Raw genomic sequence first — 20,572 nt, forward strand, 5'->3', positions numbered from 1 at the left:
AAGATTATTATTAAGCTAATTATTATTATTAATTATGGGCTCAGTCTGTGGTCGTGTGAAAAATGGTGTGGTGACTAGGGGTAGGAATCACAGGGTAGGAGCCTGGCTATGGATGTGGCCACAAATCTTCTGCACCCAACCTCTACCGGAAGTACATACGCCAGCCTTGTTGGATGGCCTCAAAAGCTATACCAGTGTACTTCAGCTTTTTCCATTCATATGCTTCTGTCACTCCGGCCTCCCATGGTACAATATATATATATATATATATATATATATATATATATATATATATATATATATATATATATATATATATATATATATATATATATATATATATATATATATATACCCATAGTTTAGAAAATGATAATAAATGATGACAAGAACTTATGAAGTAGTTATCAAATCAGTTGATATTTCACTGGTTTTAGCCATCCTTCTGTTAGACTGTCTCACAAATTAATTAGGTTGAATTTCTGTCAGCTGTTAAATTTAATTACATAATTAGATGATACCAAGGTCAACCAATTATCAAAGCAAAGCTTAATTTTGTTCGATGTTTTGTTCGAATTTTGTAAAAAGGTTGTATTAGCAATTAAATAAAAAACACTTAAGCAAAACATGGTCAGGTCAAAGTGTCTGAATTATTTTTGGTCCCAGATTTTTTATAAAATGTACTGTTATTTTACAATATGTCAGTTTATTTTATTTAGCTATCCTTACTTACATAAATTAACTATAATGTCCTGCACCCACTAGTAAAAAATATATCAAAAATTATACCTGGTGTCTGAATAATTTTTGGGTTGACTGTCGCCTAAGATTTTTTTAAAATGTTTTTGAAAAGTCTCTTACGCTGACCAAGGCTGCATTTATTTGATAAATACAGTAAAAACACTAATGTGAAATATCATTGCAAATTTAAAGGTACACTCTGCAACTATTTTTGTTCAAAATATATTCCAACCCGTGTTTTTGTTTAATCCTGATTAGGCCAGTACCTGAGAGAAAAGTAGCTGAAATGTTCTTCCATGGTGCATGCAGTTTTTTTATTAACCTCTAAAGCGCCAAAAGTTTATATGCATAACTGTTTTTCTATTTGAATATGTTTTAAAATGTAAATTATTTCTGTGACGTCAAAGCTGAATTTTCAGCATCATTAGGCTACTCCAGTCTTCAGTGTCACATGATCCTTCAGAAATCACTCTTTGCTGCTCAAGAAATATTAGGCTATTAGTATATAATCAATGATGAAAACAGTCGTCATCCATCCACCACTCAGCACATTCACATGAAGCATCTAAATTTACTTCAACATTCAAATGGTACCCCAATGTAACAGACGTTTCCAATGTCAAAACAGTGAAACACTTTGCAACATTAAAATAACAATATGTCAATTTCAGCAATCAAATAGAGAGAATGTACATTTTAAAACTTGCTTGAACTAATTCAGAAATTCAACAGAAACAAAAATACAAAGGTAAGCTACAGTAATTCAAAAGTCTAATTCAGAATTGAATATCTTGGTAACACTTTACAATAAGGTTCATTAGTTAACATTTAAATGTATTAACTTATAACTAACAAGGAGCAATACATTTGTTATAGTAATTAGTAATCTTTGTTAATTTTAGTTAAAAAAATATAGCTGCTCATTGTTTTTTCATGTTAGTTCACAGTGCATTAACTAATGTTAACAAATACAACTGCTTTTAATAATGTATTAGTAAATGTTAATATTAACTAATATTAATAAATGCTGTAGAAGTATTGTTCATTCTATAGTTCATGTTAACTAAGGTAGTTAACTAATGTTAACCAATTACAATTAACTTTATTGTAAAGTGTTACCAATATCTTTTCATTACCACGAGTCACAACTGATTTTCACTAGTGGGCTCAGTGCATCCCACTATTACCCCTTTTCCACCAAGGCAGAGCTGGTGCTGGTTCGGAGCCAGAGCCTAGTTTCAATTCGGTTCTTTGGTTTTCCACACGCAAAGCACCAGCTCCGAACCAGGAAAAGTGGTTCTTAAGTAGCACCAAATCATTGCTGGTCTAGAACAGAGCCAAGTAAGAACCACTTGCGTCAGGGGCTGGGGGCGGGGTTACCGTGACCAACAAGACGAATAGAAACTTGTGACCGCCATTTTTAAATAGCAGCTAGTCGAGCTAATAGCAGCTCGATTATAAATATCCGTCTATGTAAGTTACGGCGAGCTGCACAAACGCGTTGGACTCCGATGTATTTTGTAAACCCATGAGCATCCATAGTATTGCAACGTCCGTTATTGTTGATGGCTTGTTCGAGATGCATCGGAGCGGCGCGGACCGATCGGAGCTGCGGGAGTGTTTGGAGAACATACGACTCCTTGTGCTTTTAGATCGCTATCGCAGTGCTTTGATGTCATGCGGAGATCGATCTGCGAGAAGCCGATGCATCTCGAACAAGCCTGGCGTACTGTTTGGCGCTACCGCACTAGCGTTGCTGGGCAACATGAGACGTATACAGTGACGTAAGATCTGGCTCTGTTGTGGCTCTCTAGCCGGTGGAAAGGCAAATCGGTTCTTATTAAGCTCGTCAGTCGAACCCACTCTGAACCAGCTCTGGCTCTGGCTCTGAACCAGCACCCGGTTCTTGTTGGTGGAAAAGGGGTATTTTAGACTTCACACAGCACAATGTGTTCCCTCGGTAGGGTTCATGAAGTGCCACTAGGGGGCAGCGGATGGCTGTTAATGCTCTACGGTTACCGGTACTCGAATTCAATAAATCAGTTTATCCCAACAGTGGTCCTGGAGTAACCCCAACACTTCACTTTTTTGTCTCTCTTATCTTAGGCTGATGAGTTGAATAAGATGTGTTTTGATTTCTGTCAAAACCTGATTTAATGTTTTTGTTAGTAAAGGGGTTCTCCGAGATGCTGCCGTGACGTATACGCCTCTCCACCAATCACAGTCCTCGAAACAAACATAACCGACCAGCACTTGTTAGTGAGGAAAAAAACCACACCGCGAAATGCAGGTCCATCTTCCGGCGGCGGTGAAATAAACCGAAAGCGTTTCATATAATCAATATAATCAAATTTGTGCTTTTTTTTGGAGGATTGGATCACCATCTTTTGCCCCCTGAAGATTTTATTTTCATCTCTCCTAGTGTTTCATTTTATTTAAGGATGTCGGTGGCGGGGTTTAAGAAGCAGCTGCATAAAGCGAGTCAGGTAAGGAGACGCCCGAGTTATTACGCTGTTTATGCTATAGTCTAATATCCAAGTTATGAGGGGTTTGACAGATGACCGTGGAGAGAGCTCTCGTGTATTGTCATCTGAAGTGGTCTGGTTGTTTTTTTGTGCTTTAAGAGGCCCATCAGAGCGGCAGAAATGGAGCAGAGCCGCTTGACTTCATATCTGATTATTTCTGTCAACTTTGTCACATTTGTATCAACGCTTTTGTTGATATATATCCGCACATTGTGATGTAACTTAACTATACGTTTTTTTGTGCATAGTCTTTCGCAGCTTGCTGTTGTGAGGGCTGCTTAAATGAAATAGCAATTGTGTTCATTAATTAGTGTTGAATGTATTGTTATGATTATCATAATCATCATCATCATCTATAGTGGAATTCCTAGGAACTGAAGTGTGGAGATGTTATCACGAATTATGTTGCGTGATGATGATGTCATTTTTGATTTAGATGGTGGTATTGTTATGATGTCACGTGTGACCAGGCGGTCAGTGGCAAACCGTCTGGACATTTATTCCTTAAAACTTGCTAGTGTTTATTTTATTTTTATTTTTGAAGAAAAAAAAAAAACTATTAGCCTACTTATTCCAATAATTACTAGTATCTATTTAATAGTCACCAGGACTTTGAATTCGCTAGTACTAATTCCGTCCTACAAGCTACTATCCGATTGTTAATAGCCTACCTACCTAGCTATTGTTAGTTTGCAGAAATATATAATAATTAAGTGTTTGTTGTTATCACCTGTTCCATTCTGTGGTGAGATGTATTCCAATTATTGTTGTTGTTGTTGTTACCTTTTTAAGTAGTTACCACTTACCAGAATCAATTCCATTATAGCTACTTGTGGTCACGAGTATGTTTCCCAGTTGTTACTAGTAACACATTTTTCCTTTTATTATTGTGATTTCTTTTTGAAGTTTTTGTCACTATTCATTATTCACTATTCACTATTCTATTCATTCTGTCAATAGTCACAGTTGGATCAACAATCTGTTAAAAAATACAGATTAAAATGAACAAAACATTAGATAAACAAACAGATTTGGTGAAGTGCCATTACACAAACTTCATATTTCTAAGAGTCAGAATGAGATGAATAAGAACCAGCTAAGCGTAGACAAAACACTTAGTGAGTTGACGTTTATTGTGCTTGGAAAATTGTGGCCCAAAGTGTAGAAGGATGCCAATATTAAATAAATTGATTAATCATATTTATTAGAAACAATAGTTTAAAGTTGGCATGAAATTTAAATTTACCTTATCTTTTTACCATATCAAAATTAAGAAATATGATTCATCCATGTATATTTCACTTTTAATATTTTAGTTGACCTCGTAATTTATGATCAAAATGTCATAACTAGATCTTTCGGTGAAACGGCTAACTTCTCTCTGGTGACGTTTGCAGGACTTCACCAGTCATTTAGTGGCTTAAGCTCCTCCCCTGCAGGTCCATGTTCAACTCCCTCCACTTTTGAGTGCAACGCCCACATCTCACAATCCAATCAACAACCGATGCACAGAAGCAAGTCTCCGCCCCCTACAATTTTTCTTTTTTGATAATCCACTACTTTCGGGTTTACGGCACGATATGGTGGAAAGATCTGTAACTACTTCTGTTTCATCGCAATTTTAAGAATTACATTACACAAATGCCGTTTACTGTGTAAGTGGTTCTTAATGACATAACAAAGGAAAAACAAACACATAATATGTCATAATTTAATGTTACAGAGTTAATGAATAAAGCCCAGCTGTTTTGCCTCTCAAAAAGACATCCCATTTTAACAGCTGGATAAACGCCCAACAGTAAGCACATTCAGACTGTACACTTTCACTTCTGTGTGAGACTGTGAGTAGCCTTCTTTGTTTAGCCATTCTGAGTTTAGTATCCTCTTTTTTTATATATAAAGACATTCAGTGGAGGATGTGTTTGTTTTGGAGAACTGTCAAATAACCCTCTAACTGTCTAACCCTATAACCCTCTTTATTTGATTAATGTTTTGCCATGTAGTAGGTGGTTCTGCATCATTAGGCTTCCATGTTACTTCAACTGTACCTCTCAAATTAGTGGTCTGATACTTTACTGTAATTCCTGTAATTTACAACTTCAGTCATCTGATACCATAACATAAGCTTTAATGCATAACACTTCACAATCTGCAATGAGTTTACATTGCATGCATGATATAGCCCGACTTGATCTATATGCAGTGTGTCATGCGAAAATTGAGATCAGGGAGTCAGATTTATGTTACATATTATGATATTTTTTTCTTTTACATGTTCGGAAGAATTGTTGTCAGTCACAAACTCATTGCCAATGATGCCAGGGTGTTGCTATGAAGTTTCTAAGGTGCTTTGAGTGGTTTTAAAGTGTTGCTATGTAATTGATATGGTGTCAGTCAACCTGAAAACTTAATATCAAGAACATCTAGGTAATCAAAAACACCTGAAACTAGAGGTGGACGATTTGTTATTTTAATGTATGTTATTTAAAATAAGAACAATGAGGCAACTTACAAGCAATAGGACAAATACAATAAAACAAAGATACAAATGATGTAGAAAAAAACAGTGCTTTAAGTTTTTCAGGTAGGCGTACATTAGGTCTATTTAACTAGCATTCAAGTAAACGATGCAAAAACTGAATAATCAAATGTAAAACTAAAACACTGCATAGTCTTCATGTATTAAATATACATTGATTCATAATAAAGCTACAGTTATTCAGTCAAGAGCAGTGAGTGATTTTCTCTTTATCTTTTGTTGTTTGACAGACATTAGCAGGATTATGTAATCCTATTACAGCATTTTTACAAAAAATAATGAATAAAAAAGGAAGTAAACACTGTAACCAAATATTTTTCTTTATTTTTTTAAATAAAGACAAGGTAACACTAAATACATACAGCACAGTGAAAATGACATGAATATGACAGTGGGAAACTACTTGGTTCTTTATAGTAGTAGTTTTATAGTTTTTGTGCAACTATGAATCAGAGATTTATTGTTAGTACATGTTGATATTCTCTGTAGCCTATTTCATATCAGGATATTGTTTAATCTTTTTGAGCTGTCTAGTCAATGTTGATATTTTGATGCTCCTTGTTGGTCATTGTGCTTTGTTATGATAAGCCACATTATCGCACAAGCTAGATAATAATCATTCCAGTCATAAACTAAACAAAACAGATTTTTTTGTGACATGCATAGGCTCACCAACGCTAATCTCCAAATGTGGCTGTTGTTTCTCATTGTATTGTTTTGGAACCCCACGCTGTGCCCACCAGCAGGTTTGCAGCAGTTTTTAAAAATATTATGACACTTGTCTTTTGGCATCTTTAAATGGATATTTTCCATTGTGTGCTGTAGAAAGCTGTTTGTATATGGGTCAATGACGTATAAGGATTTTCAACAGGCTGATTTTAAAATACAAAAAAAATACCTGTTGCAATTGTTCAAACATTGAGAATGTTGTCTACACATAAATTCATATACAAATTTTAATTTAAGTGATTTTAGTGTTTTTTCATCTAGATGAATTGGCCATAGCCTTAAAAAATGTCATGTGGTGTGACCGTGATTTATCTTAAAATTAATTAATTTCCTTAACATGCTTAACATTTTTTTTAGTGTTTTTTCACTTAGTAGTTGCTTTTATTGGTCGCACCACATGATGAGTGGTCGCTCCAAATGACAACGAAGACCTTATATAGTTAAAAATCTATTTAAAGAGATCAATGAACAATGCATTTTATACAAAAAATAGATTTAAACCAAATTTTATACAAAATTCACAGAATTTTCACAAACACAAACATTTTATAAAAAATTTTTTTTTATAAAAAATCACATCGCAAACATAAGTGCACCATTTCATTTAACTTGACTTAGAATTTCTTTCTAACAAATAATAATGTTATATATTTATATATACATACAAATATTGTATATAGGTAACATTTGGGGCCAATAGTTGTTTTTTTAAGTAATTAATACTTTTATTAATCAAGGATAAATTAAATTGATAAAAAAAGTGACAGTAAAGATATTTAGGCTAGAATGTTACAAAATATTCTATTTAAAATAAATGCTGTTCTTTTGCACTTTCTATTCATCAAATAATCCTGACATATAAAAATGATCACAGTTTCCACAATTTCCAGTAGTAACAAAAATAGTATAACTAAAATCCTCAATCCGGAAATTGAGTGTTAAATCTAGAGCATAGATCAGCATTGATAATAATCAAGTTTCTTGAGCAGCAAATCATTATATTAGAATGATTTCTGAAGGATCATGTGACACTGAAGACTGTAGTAATGATCCTGAAAATTTAGCTTTGATCACAGGAATAAATTACAGTTTACTATATATATTCACATAGAAACAAGCTATTTTAAACTAATAATATTTCACTCTTATCCTAGCAAGGTACTCCACTCTTCCTGCAGGGTCAGAATTTTTACTTCTCTTGGAATTGGCAACTGTTAAAATAGATTAAAATAGTTTTAAATAAATAAATAGGCAATAATAAATACATTACTAATAAATGCATAATTACTAAACTAAAATTACATGCTATAACTTTTTTATTGCATTTTTCTCATATTGTACAAAGAGTAAACATAAACCGTCTGAAATATTTTTTAAAAATCCCAAATTGCATAAAAATCTATTCCAAATTATACTTAATTAAAGGACTTTTTGTATATAAACCATCAATTTAATATAAAAGCACAAAACCTGCCAATCTAAGACATATATCTACCATGAAAAACAGAGTGCAGTGGTAACATCACATGATATTTGGTCACACCACAAGATATTTTCAAATTCAGTCAAAATTTACAGGCACATGATTGGTCACCTAAACAAAACAAGCTAGCTTTCCACAAAAGGTCGATATAAAATTTAGAATAAAAATATATATTTGTAGAAATAACTTAAATATATATATTTTTTAAGGTCATACCACATGACATCCAACTTTGGTAACTGCATACCAACCATTACAAAGGTTTATTTTTTTCCTATTTGAGAGAATTACAAACCTGCTTGTGGCTTCCATGGGTCCTTGGTAAATTGGTATATGATGTAACTTCCTGTGTGTGAATAGTTTTCAACATAAAAGTCCCAAAATGGTAGTTCCTTGATGGTCGCACCACATGATATTTCATAAAATGGACATCATCGGACAAAGTTTGTTTGTATATCATGATGGAAATATAACTACAAATGCTTTGATTTTTTTTACAGAATTACAAAACACTTTGGAAATCATGCCAAAGAGTGCAGAAAATATTTTTTAATAAATTTAGAGTAATTTCAAAGACGTTTTCAAAACAGAATTTAGGGCCGGACGATCGCACCACATGATATTTTGACACTTAAAATATCAAAAAAAGGGTTAAAAATAACTCAGTTTTTTAAACGTTAAAGTGAGTACATACATGGGAGAGGTACTACAAATATACAATACCTTTTTATGCATTTAAACCCGTTTTTACCTGAACAAATGCAATCGGACAGAAAATTTAGGCGTCACGTCATTGACCCATATAGAGTGTAGCTCAGTTTTTAATGTCATTTTAATGGGATGATTGTGTACAAGGCCATTGTAATATAGCCCCGTGTTTAAGTCTTTAATGACCAGCGCCCTAGAACAGATTTTTGAATATGGATAAGCAGCACATTTTAACCGCCGACAGGTTTGGTGATGGTAGAAATGCAAGAGAATCCAAACGCATGAGGGGACATTTAGATATTCAGGTGCGATGTGGCTTAGTACTAATCTGTTAGTTTGGAGATGTAAGTAAGCACTTTAATTATGAATATAAGTGGTGTTGAAGAAAATTATGGTTATCCAAGTTCTGTTCCCTGCATGCATAGCTGATAGACAGCATCTAAACTGCCTTGGTTGGCAGTTCAGTCTATTTCTTTTAATACAAAGTTCACTAGTTGCCATTAGTTGACATTGTTTTACAGATGTATAGCTGATAAGAACTGGGCAGGCAAGAGCTTGTTTATACTTTTGTTTTCTTTTCCCAAAGGCTCTATCCTCTCCATATTCATCACTGAATTAATTAAATGCATCTTGTGTCAATTGCTCTATTTAAGATATTGTTTCACAGGAAAGCTGAACTCAACCTTCAAGAGCGAATGAGTTTTGGGAGGGATTTTCCAAGTTAAGCAATACACCAGGATCAGAGTAACTTAGTAACCAGTTGTCAACATGAATCAGGGATAGGCATGTGTGATTTCATGAGCTTTATGTAAACCTGAAGGCTCACTGCTTTTGAATGCATAAATTAGGTGCAAAGGTTTTACTTAAAAGGTTTTACTTAATTTATTGATCTACATTCAGGAAACCCTTCACATTTACACATGCAGATATTAGATGAGATAGAAAAAAGAAGGAAAGAGCACAAAGAATCAAAGTTCAAATTGTTCCCATTACCCCCCCGAGACCTAGGAATAGACGTTTTATTTTAGCAAATTTCTCTGGCAACATAGCTCACATGCCAGCTTTAGGCTAAGTCTGGATGTCCTGTAAAGAGCACATTCAGGGCTTTGCAAAGATACCAAATGTTTTGAGGTTGCACCTAGACAACTCCCAGTCCTTAGACTTTGAAAATGACTGAATGACCAAATGTACAGAAAATAAGATGATATTTTGTGATTATCATTTAATTTTTTTTGTCAGAAATCATCTCAGGAAAATGTTATGGGGTTTCCAATCAGAATATGACTTTCTTTTATGAAACGGGGCATTGATTTCATACATGACCTCTGTAGAGGTCACCAGGACTTACATCATGGCATATCAGGCATTTTAGAGACACAACAAGTGAATAGGGAAAGAAATTCTACATCAATATACATCTGCATCAAAAATACATTAATATGCAAATGACAAACAGATGCATTGCATAGCATGGGAATGACATTTATGGCCATGCTTACGTTTACAGGCATATTGCATAAAAGTTAAATGGTATATCAAATCCTTCTGTTATATTTTCATGATTTCCATTACAAAAGAGTAGATGTTAAAACTTCATGCTGATTTGTACTCTGCTTTCGCCAAGATAAGCACCAACTAAGACGTAGCTTTACAGTAACCTATGCTTCTCCATTCATTTACGCTTCTTTCCATATGGTGATGTGAATCTCCTTCTGTCTGGTGTTAATAGCTGCAGTGTATTTTGCGCGTCAGCACACACAACGGCTGCAACCACAGTGCGGTCCCCCCATGACAACCGTCTGGATTGAGCAGAGTAGGGGACATCTCTAGGGTCTTCAAGTGGGCACCTTTCATCCTCAGTGTTTCGTCCACTAGCCCACGACACCTCAAGAGGGCTCTACAGTGACTCTGGCGTCCCAGAGTCACCTCCCTCCGTCCCCCACTCAACTCAGCCCAGCTTAATTACCTTTACATCCTTCCTGCTGCTGAGGCTGCTCCTTCCTCGTAGTTCACATGTGACCTAACCACAATCTCTCACAATCTCTCACAATCTCTCCGCAACCCGACCATACGGGCCAACCTGTTTGACTAAGGCTGTCAAGCCCCACTGCCGATGTTAAAGCAGGTTCAGTGGCAACGGTTCCATATGGCATACTATCGCAAAACACAATATCTGTCCAAACACCAATTCTCATTCACGCAAAATACACAGGAACGTAATAACTGTAATTACTATGCAAACTATACAAATAAACCAACAGACTCTTCGAGTTTTTCAAGAATTCTTCGAAACCGTCGCATGGCGGCCTGTACACAGCCAGCCAGAATCTTTCCGTCTCAACCACAGCCAGTTGCTGCTCCTCTCTGCTGCTTCAGATAAGTTCTTTACTGTGCGACGCAACTCTTGGCCACTGAATCCGATGTCTCTGAGGAACCGGGTTGTTGAGTGTGCCACAAATCCTCGACAACCCACTTCCACTGGATAAACCAAGCTGAGCATACCGCAGTTTCTTCCCATTGCACTGTTAACTCTATCAGTTGCACAATGCGTGCTGATCGATCAAAAAACAATACCTGGTCGGAGGTTAGTGGTGGCAATCTCAGGTGGAAAAATAAGCCGTTGATCAAGATCAGCCAGCATCTTCCAGTCCCTAGCAGCTTCCAGTTGTCCTGAGCGAGAATTGGTTTGAACACCTTTTCTTGGTCGTTGCTCGCCTGGGCAGAGGAATATTGTCTTCTGTGTGTAATGTTTTGCTAGAACAGGTGGGAACTTATTGGTCATGTTACGCTTGTCTTCCAATGCTAAAGCCAAACATCGGAGTACTTCATAACATAGTTGAGAATCTTCTTTATAGTTTGAATAAAAAAGCTTGAAACCTAAATCTTTTAACCACTTTTACATTTACTCAGAAAACCATGTTTTGCTTCCATATTTCTTGGTTGGCTCCTTAATGCATGCTATGATACTTTCTGAATAATTGAATGAAAATAGTTCATTCCACTGTTGTTCGAGGTTCATTTCACAATTTGAAATTCAGCTAAATATCAGGGTCAGGAGAACCTGAAAATAGCCGATTATACAGGCCTTCCTAACAGTCGACTATAGTCATTCAGGCAACTCACTGATTAGTTGGTTTTGTAGTTTCAAACATGCATGGAAATGAAAATCTAATGGCTGCCTCTTTATGCTGTTACGTGCATTTCGCAGATTCTTTTATCCAGAGCAATTTCAAAGAATGTTTTTCTTCATTTTGCATTGAAAACTAACTGTCTGAGGCAATTTCTGGAGGTCATACAGCAGTTATTTTTCTTCTCCATGCCAAAAGTATAAATGCATTGAAAGACACAAATACAATATTTCGATATTAGCCAAGATGTCTTTGTCCATTTGTTACAGAGTCTCAAATTTGATAGTTGTCTTTTTTTGTGTGGAGGCAGGAAACCAAACTGCAAATTACAGAAAGTAGTTAAAGCATAATTTGTTTTCTTCAGCACAAATTAGTATCAAAAACCAACTGTGAAATCCAGGATGCACGCTATGCAGGGAACACACAGTCCTCTGGTTGGCAGATAATCTGTATTTTATGTGAAAAAAATCAGCAGATCCTCATCACAGAAATGAGACCAACTGGCAGATGTTTACAAGTCTTCGGCTCAGTTACTGCCACATTCATTATTGATTATGTCCTATCGATCCGAGCACCCACTCCTGTAGAGGAACATCATTCTTACGAGGCTGATCTATGTTTATTACTCACATTAGCGAGTGCTCCCACGGTCTGTTGGCACAGTAATAGTTTTACTGCAGATGGTTGAGACCAGACGTTACTAGAGTTATTGAATGGAATGTAAACCACTTATATGGCCCACAGTCTGATTTGGACTGAAGAGTTGTTTTCTGCTCTGTCTTCTTCAGTGCCTTAGTCATGAGCATAAGACACTTTGAGAACTCTTTGAACTATGTTAATCGCATTTTTTACATTAGTGCTACTAAACCATAATATGTTGGTAGTAGTATTTTAAAAGTCGCATGAATGGTGTACAATGTTTGATGGATTTTCTAAGTATTCCTACATGGTTTTTCAAATGTTGTTTTCCGCAAAAGTGTAGAAAAATTATGATAAATGTATTTTGTTTCACCCACATGTTGTTCATGTTATTATGAACATGGCTATTGGAAGAGAGCACAAGTCATAGACTACTTTTATTATATTTTGCATTTTTTGTGAAGCTCGAAAGTGTCAGTCTAGATCTGTTAAGTAATATTTCTTCAATTTTTATGCAATTTAATTTATTTAGCCACATGCTGAGGCTTAGGCCCTGTTTTTACCTGGTATTAAGATGAGTTTTGGTTGATCTGATCACAAGTAGACGAGGAAAACAAATTCTTGTTTAGTGTTTTAATCTGTCTCTTTTGTCCACTTTCAACTTTCGATCTAATAGATGAAATAAGCTCTTGCAATTTACATATGAACGTGACTGGAGATGGCGGTAAAACATATGGACATATTGTTTCTGCTCTGATAAACACAAGACAACACCAAACACTGTGAGTGTATGTTAGAAATCAGAAATGGTGAGAAAACATTGTACTTTCTTGAACCCGAACTTGAGTTTTCAGCTGATGCTAGCACGCTTCCCATAACGTTTACACATTAGGGTAAGTAGGCGGAGAGAGAGTTTTTTTTGGTTGTGCGAATGCATTCGACCACATGAGCATCTACACTACGAAACAAATCCGGTCGAATGTGTTTCCGTCCGTCCATCATTCCGTCATTTCGGACACCCTGGACATGTAAAAACCAAAGAAAAAAAAAAGTGTTTCTCATCAAGCACCCTGCTGTAACCGAAGTTACTTCACTTTCTCTAATGGCAGTTATATGAACTTTCCCCCCCCGAGGGGAAGAGGCCCTCGCGTTTCACTCTGCCAGGCTATTTAAGTAACTTTTAAAGGTAATGTTAAAAGGTTTATCCTTTCCTGAGGATCTTCATTTGATGGATAGGGTCATTTCAAGTTTTTGGCTCTCTATCTCGTAAGCCTGGACAAATGAAATGTCATGGCATCAGATATGAAGGTTAAGGAAGTGAAACAAAACAGGGTTTCTCTGAGCAGGGTAGAATTTTCTCATGGACGCACAAGCGGTTACCATTGTAACGAACCATATCTGCTTGTAAAAGGGAAGGCTAAATCACTATACTGAGAATGCAACAGAGCTTGTTATATTTTTTTCTAACTCCAAATGATCGGCACCAGCTGTTAATCGCACATTTTGATGATGCAAAAGACACACACTTACTCATGCTGTGAGAGGTGAATATGAAATCATTATTTGAGTGAAATAATAATGCTGTTACAAACAGGTGTGTACAATTTAAACCACCTTATTAAATAACTCCACTAACTGCTGTTCAGTTTGCACTGCTGCTCTCCTCCTGGTGAAGGTTTGCCAGATATAAAAAATAAATAAAATAAAAAGCCCCTTAAAAGTGCAACATAATAAACAGGCATGGCAAAACTGTACCAAGGGAACAAATATTAACAATATAACTTGTATTACCAATATCCTAAAAAATATAAAGTCAGGCAATGTAATTTATTATAAATAAAATAGTTCAATATAAAGTATTTAGAATAGATATTATGAATTGATGAAGTAAAATAATAACATGGGATAATGTAATAATAATAAGAAAATAATAATTACACCTATGAGTTAGGGGTGGCACGGTACATGAAAAAACATCCGAACCGTTCGGTTCGCTTGTCTCAGTTCGGTGCGTGTGCGTCGCACGGTTCGCCGCATGGTTCGCCGCATGCGCAATGTAACCTCGTGCCTGTGACCTCAGACAGTGTGTTTACTTTTCGCACGAAATAAGAGATGTGTGGACAATGGACATATATATTAGGCTTGTTCGACTTGAACCGGTGTTCTGACGATTTGTGCTGCCTTGTCGAAAAATGCTACCGTAGCGCGAATCGATCACAGAGAATGTTTATTCATTCTCTATTGTTTCCATAATCGTGTAAATCTCACAATATTATGACATCGTTATTTCGTTTAAATCGGGGTAAGTGTATGGGGAGCATATTTTGATATTTTAAATGAACTAGCAATTATCACATTTGATATAACAAGTAAAAATGACATTATTATATGAAATACAATTATAATAAAATTCGAAGTCAAGAGTACAGTATACTGTACTGTTTTTATTTTTAAAAAGTAAAAATTATCATCAAATATTCATCTTTGACCTGTCAAAGTTTCCTACAAGTTTCCACAGCAAGGATGCATAGATTTATGGGCGTGGTAAGCAGAAGAAAAATGAGTCTGCACATGCGCATAACAAGTAAGTAGCACATCTCGATGGGTAGCATGAATCGTCAGAACACCGGCGCTGCACAGACCGATCGATGAATAACATCAAAGTACCGCGAGAGCAAAGGCTCCGTATGCTTTTCAATCACTCTCGCGGTACTTTGATGTCATAAACCGATCGGTCCGTGCAGCTCCGGTTCAAGTCGAACAAGCCTATGTCAAAGTGGAGTATGGAGTGCTGCAGGTCTCGTCACGTATAACAATGGCAAGTGGGAGAGATAAGGAAGGCTAACCGGAGTTGGAGGATGCGCCAGCGTCGTATAGCTAAGTCCGGTGTGTGGAAACATTTTGAATTTTATGTTACCTATGATATTTAAATATATACAGTGACACTAAGTTTAGATAAGAACTCCAGTCATATGTTTCCAAATACTGCACTTTAATTTCAACTGAAAAAAATGTATCCTCACTCTCAGGGAATAGAAGCATTGTTGATACTGTTTTTGTGTTGAGGTTGAACTTATGTTTCACTTTATGGTTATGGCCTTTGCTATTGTTATAGCCTCATTATAGGCAATTATGTGTAACATATTTTGACTTATTTAAAAGATAGTGCTTTAAGAGTTCTTCTCTTTTTCTTTTAAAAGATAAACATTTTGTAAGAGCTACACTGACGTTGACAGTTTGATAAATGCAAGTTAATTTTAATCTTTGTGTGCTAAAAATGCACATAAGTCCCTGTAGAGATAGCAATACACATTCTCCTTTTTTGCCAAATAAACCAAAGCATTTCATCAATGTCTTCTCTCTTGCTGTATCAAAATGTCACCTAGCTTTCCTCAGAGATGATCTCAATAATGTGCTTAAATTCAAGTCAAATTCAAGTCAAATTCAAGTCAAATTCAAGTCAAGTTTGTGCATGATTACATGATATAATTTTTTTTTTAAACTGTATCGTAAATTGTGGATAATTAAGCTACAGTATAGCCTATATCATATGGTGAAGTACATTTCTGGAGTAACAACAAGAACCGTACAGAACCGAAAGCCGTGACCCTAAAACCGTGATACGAACCGAACCGTGGGTTTTGTGAACCGTGCCACCCCTACTATGAGTTCAAATCAATCATTGGACAGAGGTTTTCTTATACATAAGGCTTCAAGGCCTTATTCTTATACATAAGGATGGATAAGGGCTTCAAGGAGAAATTTAATAAAAACCGAAAACAAGTTGAGAATCAAATCTAAAATCAAAATTTGATTTAAAATCGATTTTTCATTAGATCATTTTTATTCCAATCATGAGATTCCAAAAGATTCTTACCCCTAATATAATTTATATCGCGGTATGTAAATATATCCACGTAGCACTGTACTACCTAAAGTTATTGACACTTTAGAATGAAAAAGTTTTTACATTTGATTATTCAATTTTTGCAGTATTATTTTTTTTGTCACCCGGCCAATTGGTTTATTTAATCTACTAAAGTACTCAACAGATAATCATGTGCACAGTTGTTTAATTGTTGGTCTTTGGCATTAAAGGTTTTTGCATCATGCCTTTTTTCAGCATTTAGCACTAGCTGCCACATAAAATGATGCTGTAATCAATCAAAAAAAAAAATTAAAACAAGGCTTCTTTTTGGCATGTTTGTGCATAGGATGGACAAAAAATGTCTGTTGTTCTGCTAGTGAGTTCACATTTTTTAGATGGTGCATTTAAAGGGTTTATTGTGCTGATAGCATGCTCTATTTTACCACAAACAATCAGCATGATTGCAAATCCCTCTCCCGAGGAGTTTTGTCTCTGAAGTCATCTACAAAGCACCATCATCACAGCCATTGAAACACTGCTTGTTTAAAACCATTATCACAGTGTTCCTGTAATTATGCAGAATCCACAGGTTTATGTGTGATGAAGTGTTGTGGAGCGATTAAAATACTGTATTTTGCTTTGTGGTGTTGTGTTACTCATTCTCAGGTGTCTCCCAGTGCACTGCAGCCAATGTTGTTCTTCAGTAAATAGTTGCAGTTGCAGTTGCAAAACTTTATCCTGTGAGAGCAAGGGCACATTAAATAATAGTGACAGTTATAGACAGTTATGATGTTTTAGAGGATTTCTATTTAAAATAAATGCTTCTCTTTTGAACTTTCTATTAATCAAAGAATCCAGGAAAAAAAAAATTAGAATTATTATATTTTAGAATATTTATGACACTGAAGACTGGAGTAATGATAAATTCAGCTTTGTCCATTAGGTTCTGTCATTAGAAAACATAATATAAAATTTCACTGTTATGCAGATGACCTACGGTTATACTTATCATTGAGTTCTAAGGATCTGAATAGTCTGGATGTCATTCAAGCTTGCTTGACAGACATAAACAATTGGATGGCCTTACATTTTCTGCGGTTAAATACTGAAAAAACTGAAGATGTGATAATTGGTCCGAGCTCAAGTAAAAATCAGATTGAGCTTGCTCTCAATGGGGTTTTTCTGAATATTAAGCAGGTATTAAGAAATTTGGTTGTTTTTGATTCCAATAAAAATTTTGAATTTCATGTCAAGAAGTTGGTTCAGTCTTGTTCTTATCAGTTAAGAAACATTTCCAAGGTAAGTTGTTTTTTGAATTGTAATGATACAGAGAAACTTGGCCTATTCATGCTTTTATTTCTTTTTGTTTAGAATTAGTGCAGAATGCTGCAGCCAGATTACTGACAAGAACAAAGTTATTTCATCATATTACACCCGTTTTAGCTTCTTTACATTGGTTTAGGCTACCTGTTTATTAAAGGATTGATTTTAAAATTTGATACAGTAAAGCTTTAAAAGGGTTGGCACCTAGGCTATATATTCAACTGAGTTCCTGAAACCTTATGAATCAGAGAGATGTCTTAGATCTTCTTTAATAAGCTGCTGGCTGTTCCAAGAACTTGATTTGTAACTAAAGGGGATAGGGCGTTTGCAGTGAGGGCTCCAATACTATGGAATAGTTTGCCAGCTGATATTAGATAATCTGAATGTGTTTGTTTTTTAAAAGTCGTCTGAAAACGTACTTGTATAGACATGCTTTTAATATTTTGTGAAGTCTTCTGTGTGTTTTGGGTCTTGATATATATTTTTTCTTTATGTAAGGTGTATAGCTCTTCATTCATTTATTTTAATGATTGTGTTTTTATATAGTGTAAAGCACTTTGTGCTTTGCGTTAAAAGTGCTATATAAATAAATTGTACTTCCTTCCTTGCTTGTCATTACAGGATTAAATTATATATAAAATTATATAATTATTTCAAATATATATAAAAAATAGTTATTTTAATAAAAGAATAGTATAGTAAGAAAGAATAGTACTGTTTTACTGTACAGTTGATCAAAATGCAGCCTTGGTGAGCATAAAATACTTTCCAAAACAATTAAAAAAAACTTACTGATCCCAAAATTTGAATGAAAGTCTAGATATTTAGCCCATTTTTTGTCAATTATCTGAAAGTCTAGATATTTAGCCCATTTATTTGTCAATTATCTGTCAGTATATCTTCTAGTCAGAGCTATGAAAATGTATTGCATTATGATTCAGTGTGAAATGTTTTCAAGTTGAACAAAAGTTGTCTTGCAATTGTGTTTTCATATTCAATTAGAGCTGCAAGATTGGTAGTTAAAAATATAGCGATCCTGATTCAAACACCCACGCAATATTTTTCCTAAACGAAAACGATTCAGCTGTGTCTATTTAACCTTTGACAAGTACAGCGATACAATCACAGTGAACATTTAAATCTGTGTTAGCGCTGCCGCTCGCACAGAGAAAGCAGTTTCCATGTACACGTATGAAACAGTTGTCTTTTCAACCACACTGTATCATTATTTCAATTTTAAATTAATTCAAATTATCAATGAAATACGGGGATAAAAGTTTATAGTTCGGATATAAACACTGATGTCTGCGGTAGCGATCAAAATAGAGTAGTAAATCACCTTTTGAAAGTAACTTCACACTTCAAATAAAGATTGTGTCATTACACCAGTAGGTGGCGACAAGTGACTGTTAAAAAATGTGACATTAAATCATTCAAGAGATTCATTTAAAAATGCTGATTCATCCAGTAATGAAACGGGTGAAGTATTTTTTTAAGAGTCTTTGAATCATTCACAACAGATTATATATATATATAAAATAATTCAAAATTAATATATTTCTTTTTTTAAACAGATTGCAATACTTAACATTTTGTCAGAACCTCTAGTTAATTACATGTATTTTGTTTAGTTGTCTATTAGGGCTGGACCCAAATATTCGAATATTCGTTCGGTGGGTTGGTATTCGATTTCAATTTTTGGATTTGAATATTCGGGGGGAGTTATTATTTTTTTCCGCACACCTGGCATCCCCCTCGAAACGGTTCTCATATGCGCTTGAAAATGTTTACACTATAAAATCTGCCGAAATACAATACTCTTTTTTACAATTATCTTAGCTTAGCCGTTTTTATTATGATGGACGGTTGAAGGAACCTAACCTTGTTATATAATATATTTGCTTATTCTTAGCCTACTAAAGTTTCCCCTGCACCTGGAGTATTCTCGGTCTAAAGCGCACAACTGCAGCTTGTTTTTTGGGTTAAGCTGCGTTGCTTTGACATTGTGGAAAACAGACTGTGGGAAACAGAATAATAGAAACAAAATGTATTCGCCTTTTTACTCGTTATTTAGGGCTGTGCTGGTAAACTTGACAACGCACCACCGCGGCTGAGTAGCACCAGCGGTGATCCGAAAAAAAATTTAGTTTTTTATGTGAATGCTGTTTAACCGTTTTACGTGAGTATTATGACACGGGTGAAGCACAAAGCATTGTTTACAAAATAAACAATAGGTTAACAATTAAATGTTACATCGCCATGGAAACATTTGGATTCATGACGAATGAGAGGGTTGTGCATGAGCCCATAAAAACGTAAGCTTTGTCGGCTTTGTATTCTGGTTTGCGATCTGGTCTCCCTATTATCAGTATTTAACAATATTCAATTAGTTATTCCACTGGAGATGGAATCTCTTGTTTCTTTTCCCAAATCTTCACTCACGTCTCACCTAATTTTGCAGAGGATTATAAATGTTTCTTCCTTTGTTTCGCTTTTAATTAGGCCTATTATATTCGCATTCTTTACTCTGGTAGCCTAAAGTAGAAAAAAACGCTGTAGGACAGGTAGCCTAACTTTTTACTTGCATGTCAAATTCTTTTTAACACAGCTTGTGCTTGTTATTAGACTTGGTAAGGCACGTTGAATTTATTTGTAAAGCGCGTTTCACTCACACACGTGTGATTTTAGTTTCGATTTCTCTGGCAGTGCAAAATCAAACATAACCTAAATGTCTTGACACTGAGGAAGATAAAATTCACTCTTTTACAACAAGTAGAAAACATGAAGATATTAGAAAAGAGATGGTCTCTTTCCTGCTCGTGTCCCACATCCCTGATCCCTCTCAAAGTGCAGAGCGGTAGGCTTAGGCTATATCATGCGTCTTTGTGT

At 35.3% G+C, this 20,572-nt stretch overlaps 1 protein-coding gene across 1 annotated transcript in view; it reads left to right on the forward strand.

Annotated features, from left to right (window-relative positions):
- Window positions 1-2,999: 2,999 nt before the first annotated feature.
- sh3gl3a (SH3-domain GRB2-like 3a) overlaps window positions 3,000-20,572 on the forward strand; it is a 44,015-nt gene continuing 26,442 nt past the window's right edge. Inside the window, exon 1 of the mRNA XM_077228038.1 lies at window positions 3,000-3,227. Within this exon, the coding sequence (XP_077084153.1) occupies window positions 3,183-3,227 (45 nt within the window). The 5' untranslated portion in view covers window positions 3,000-3,182. The remainder of the gene's footprint in view (window positions 3,228-20,572) is intronic.

This window comes from Siphateles boraxobius, unplaced genomic scaffold, assembly GCF_051911475.1.
Source record: "Siphateles boraxobius isolate OS27281-9 unplaced genomic scaffold, OSU_SipBor_1 130, whole genome shotgun sequence".
NCBI lineage: Eukaryota > Metazoa > Chordata > Actinopteri > Cypriniformes > Leuciscidae > Siphateles > Siphateles boraxobius.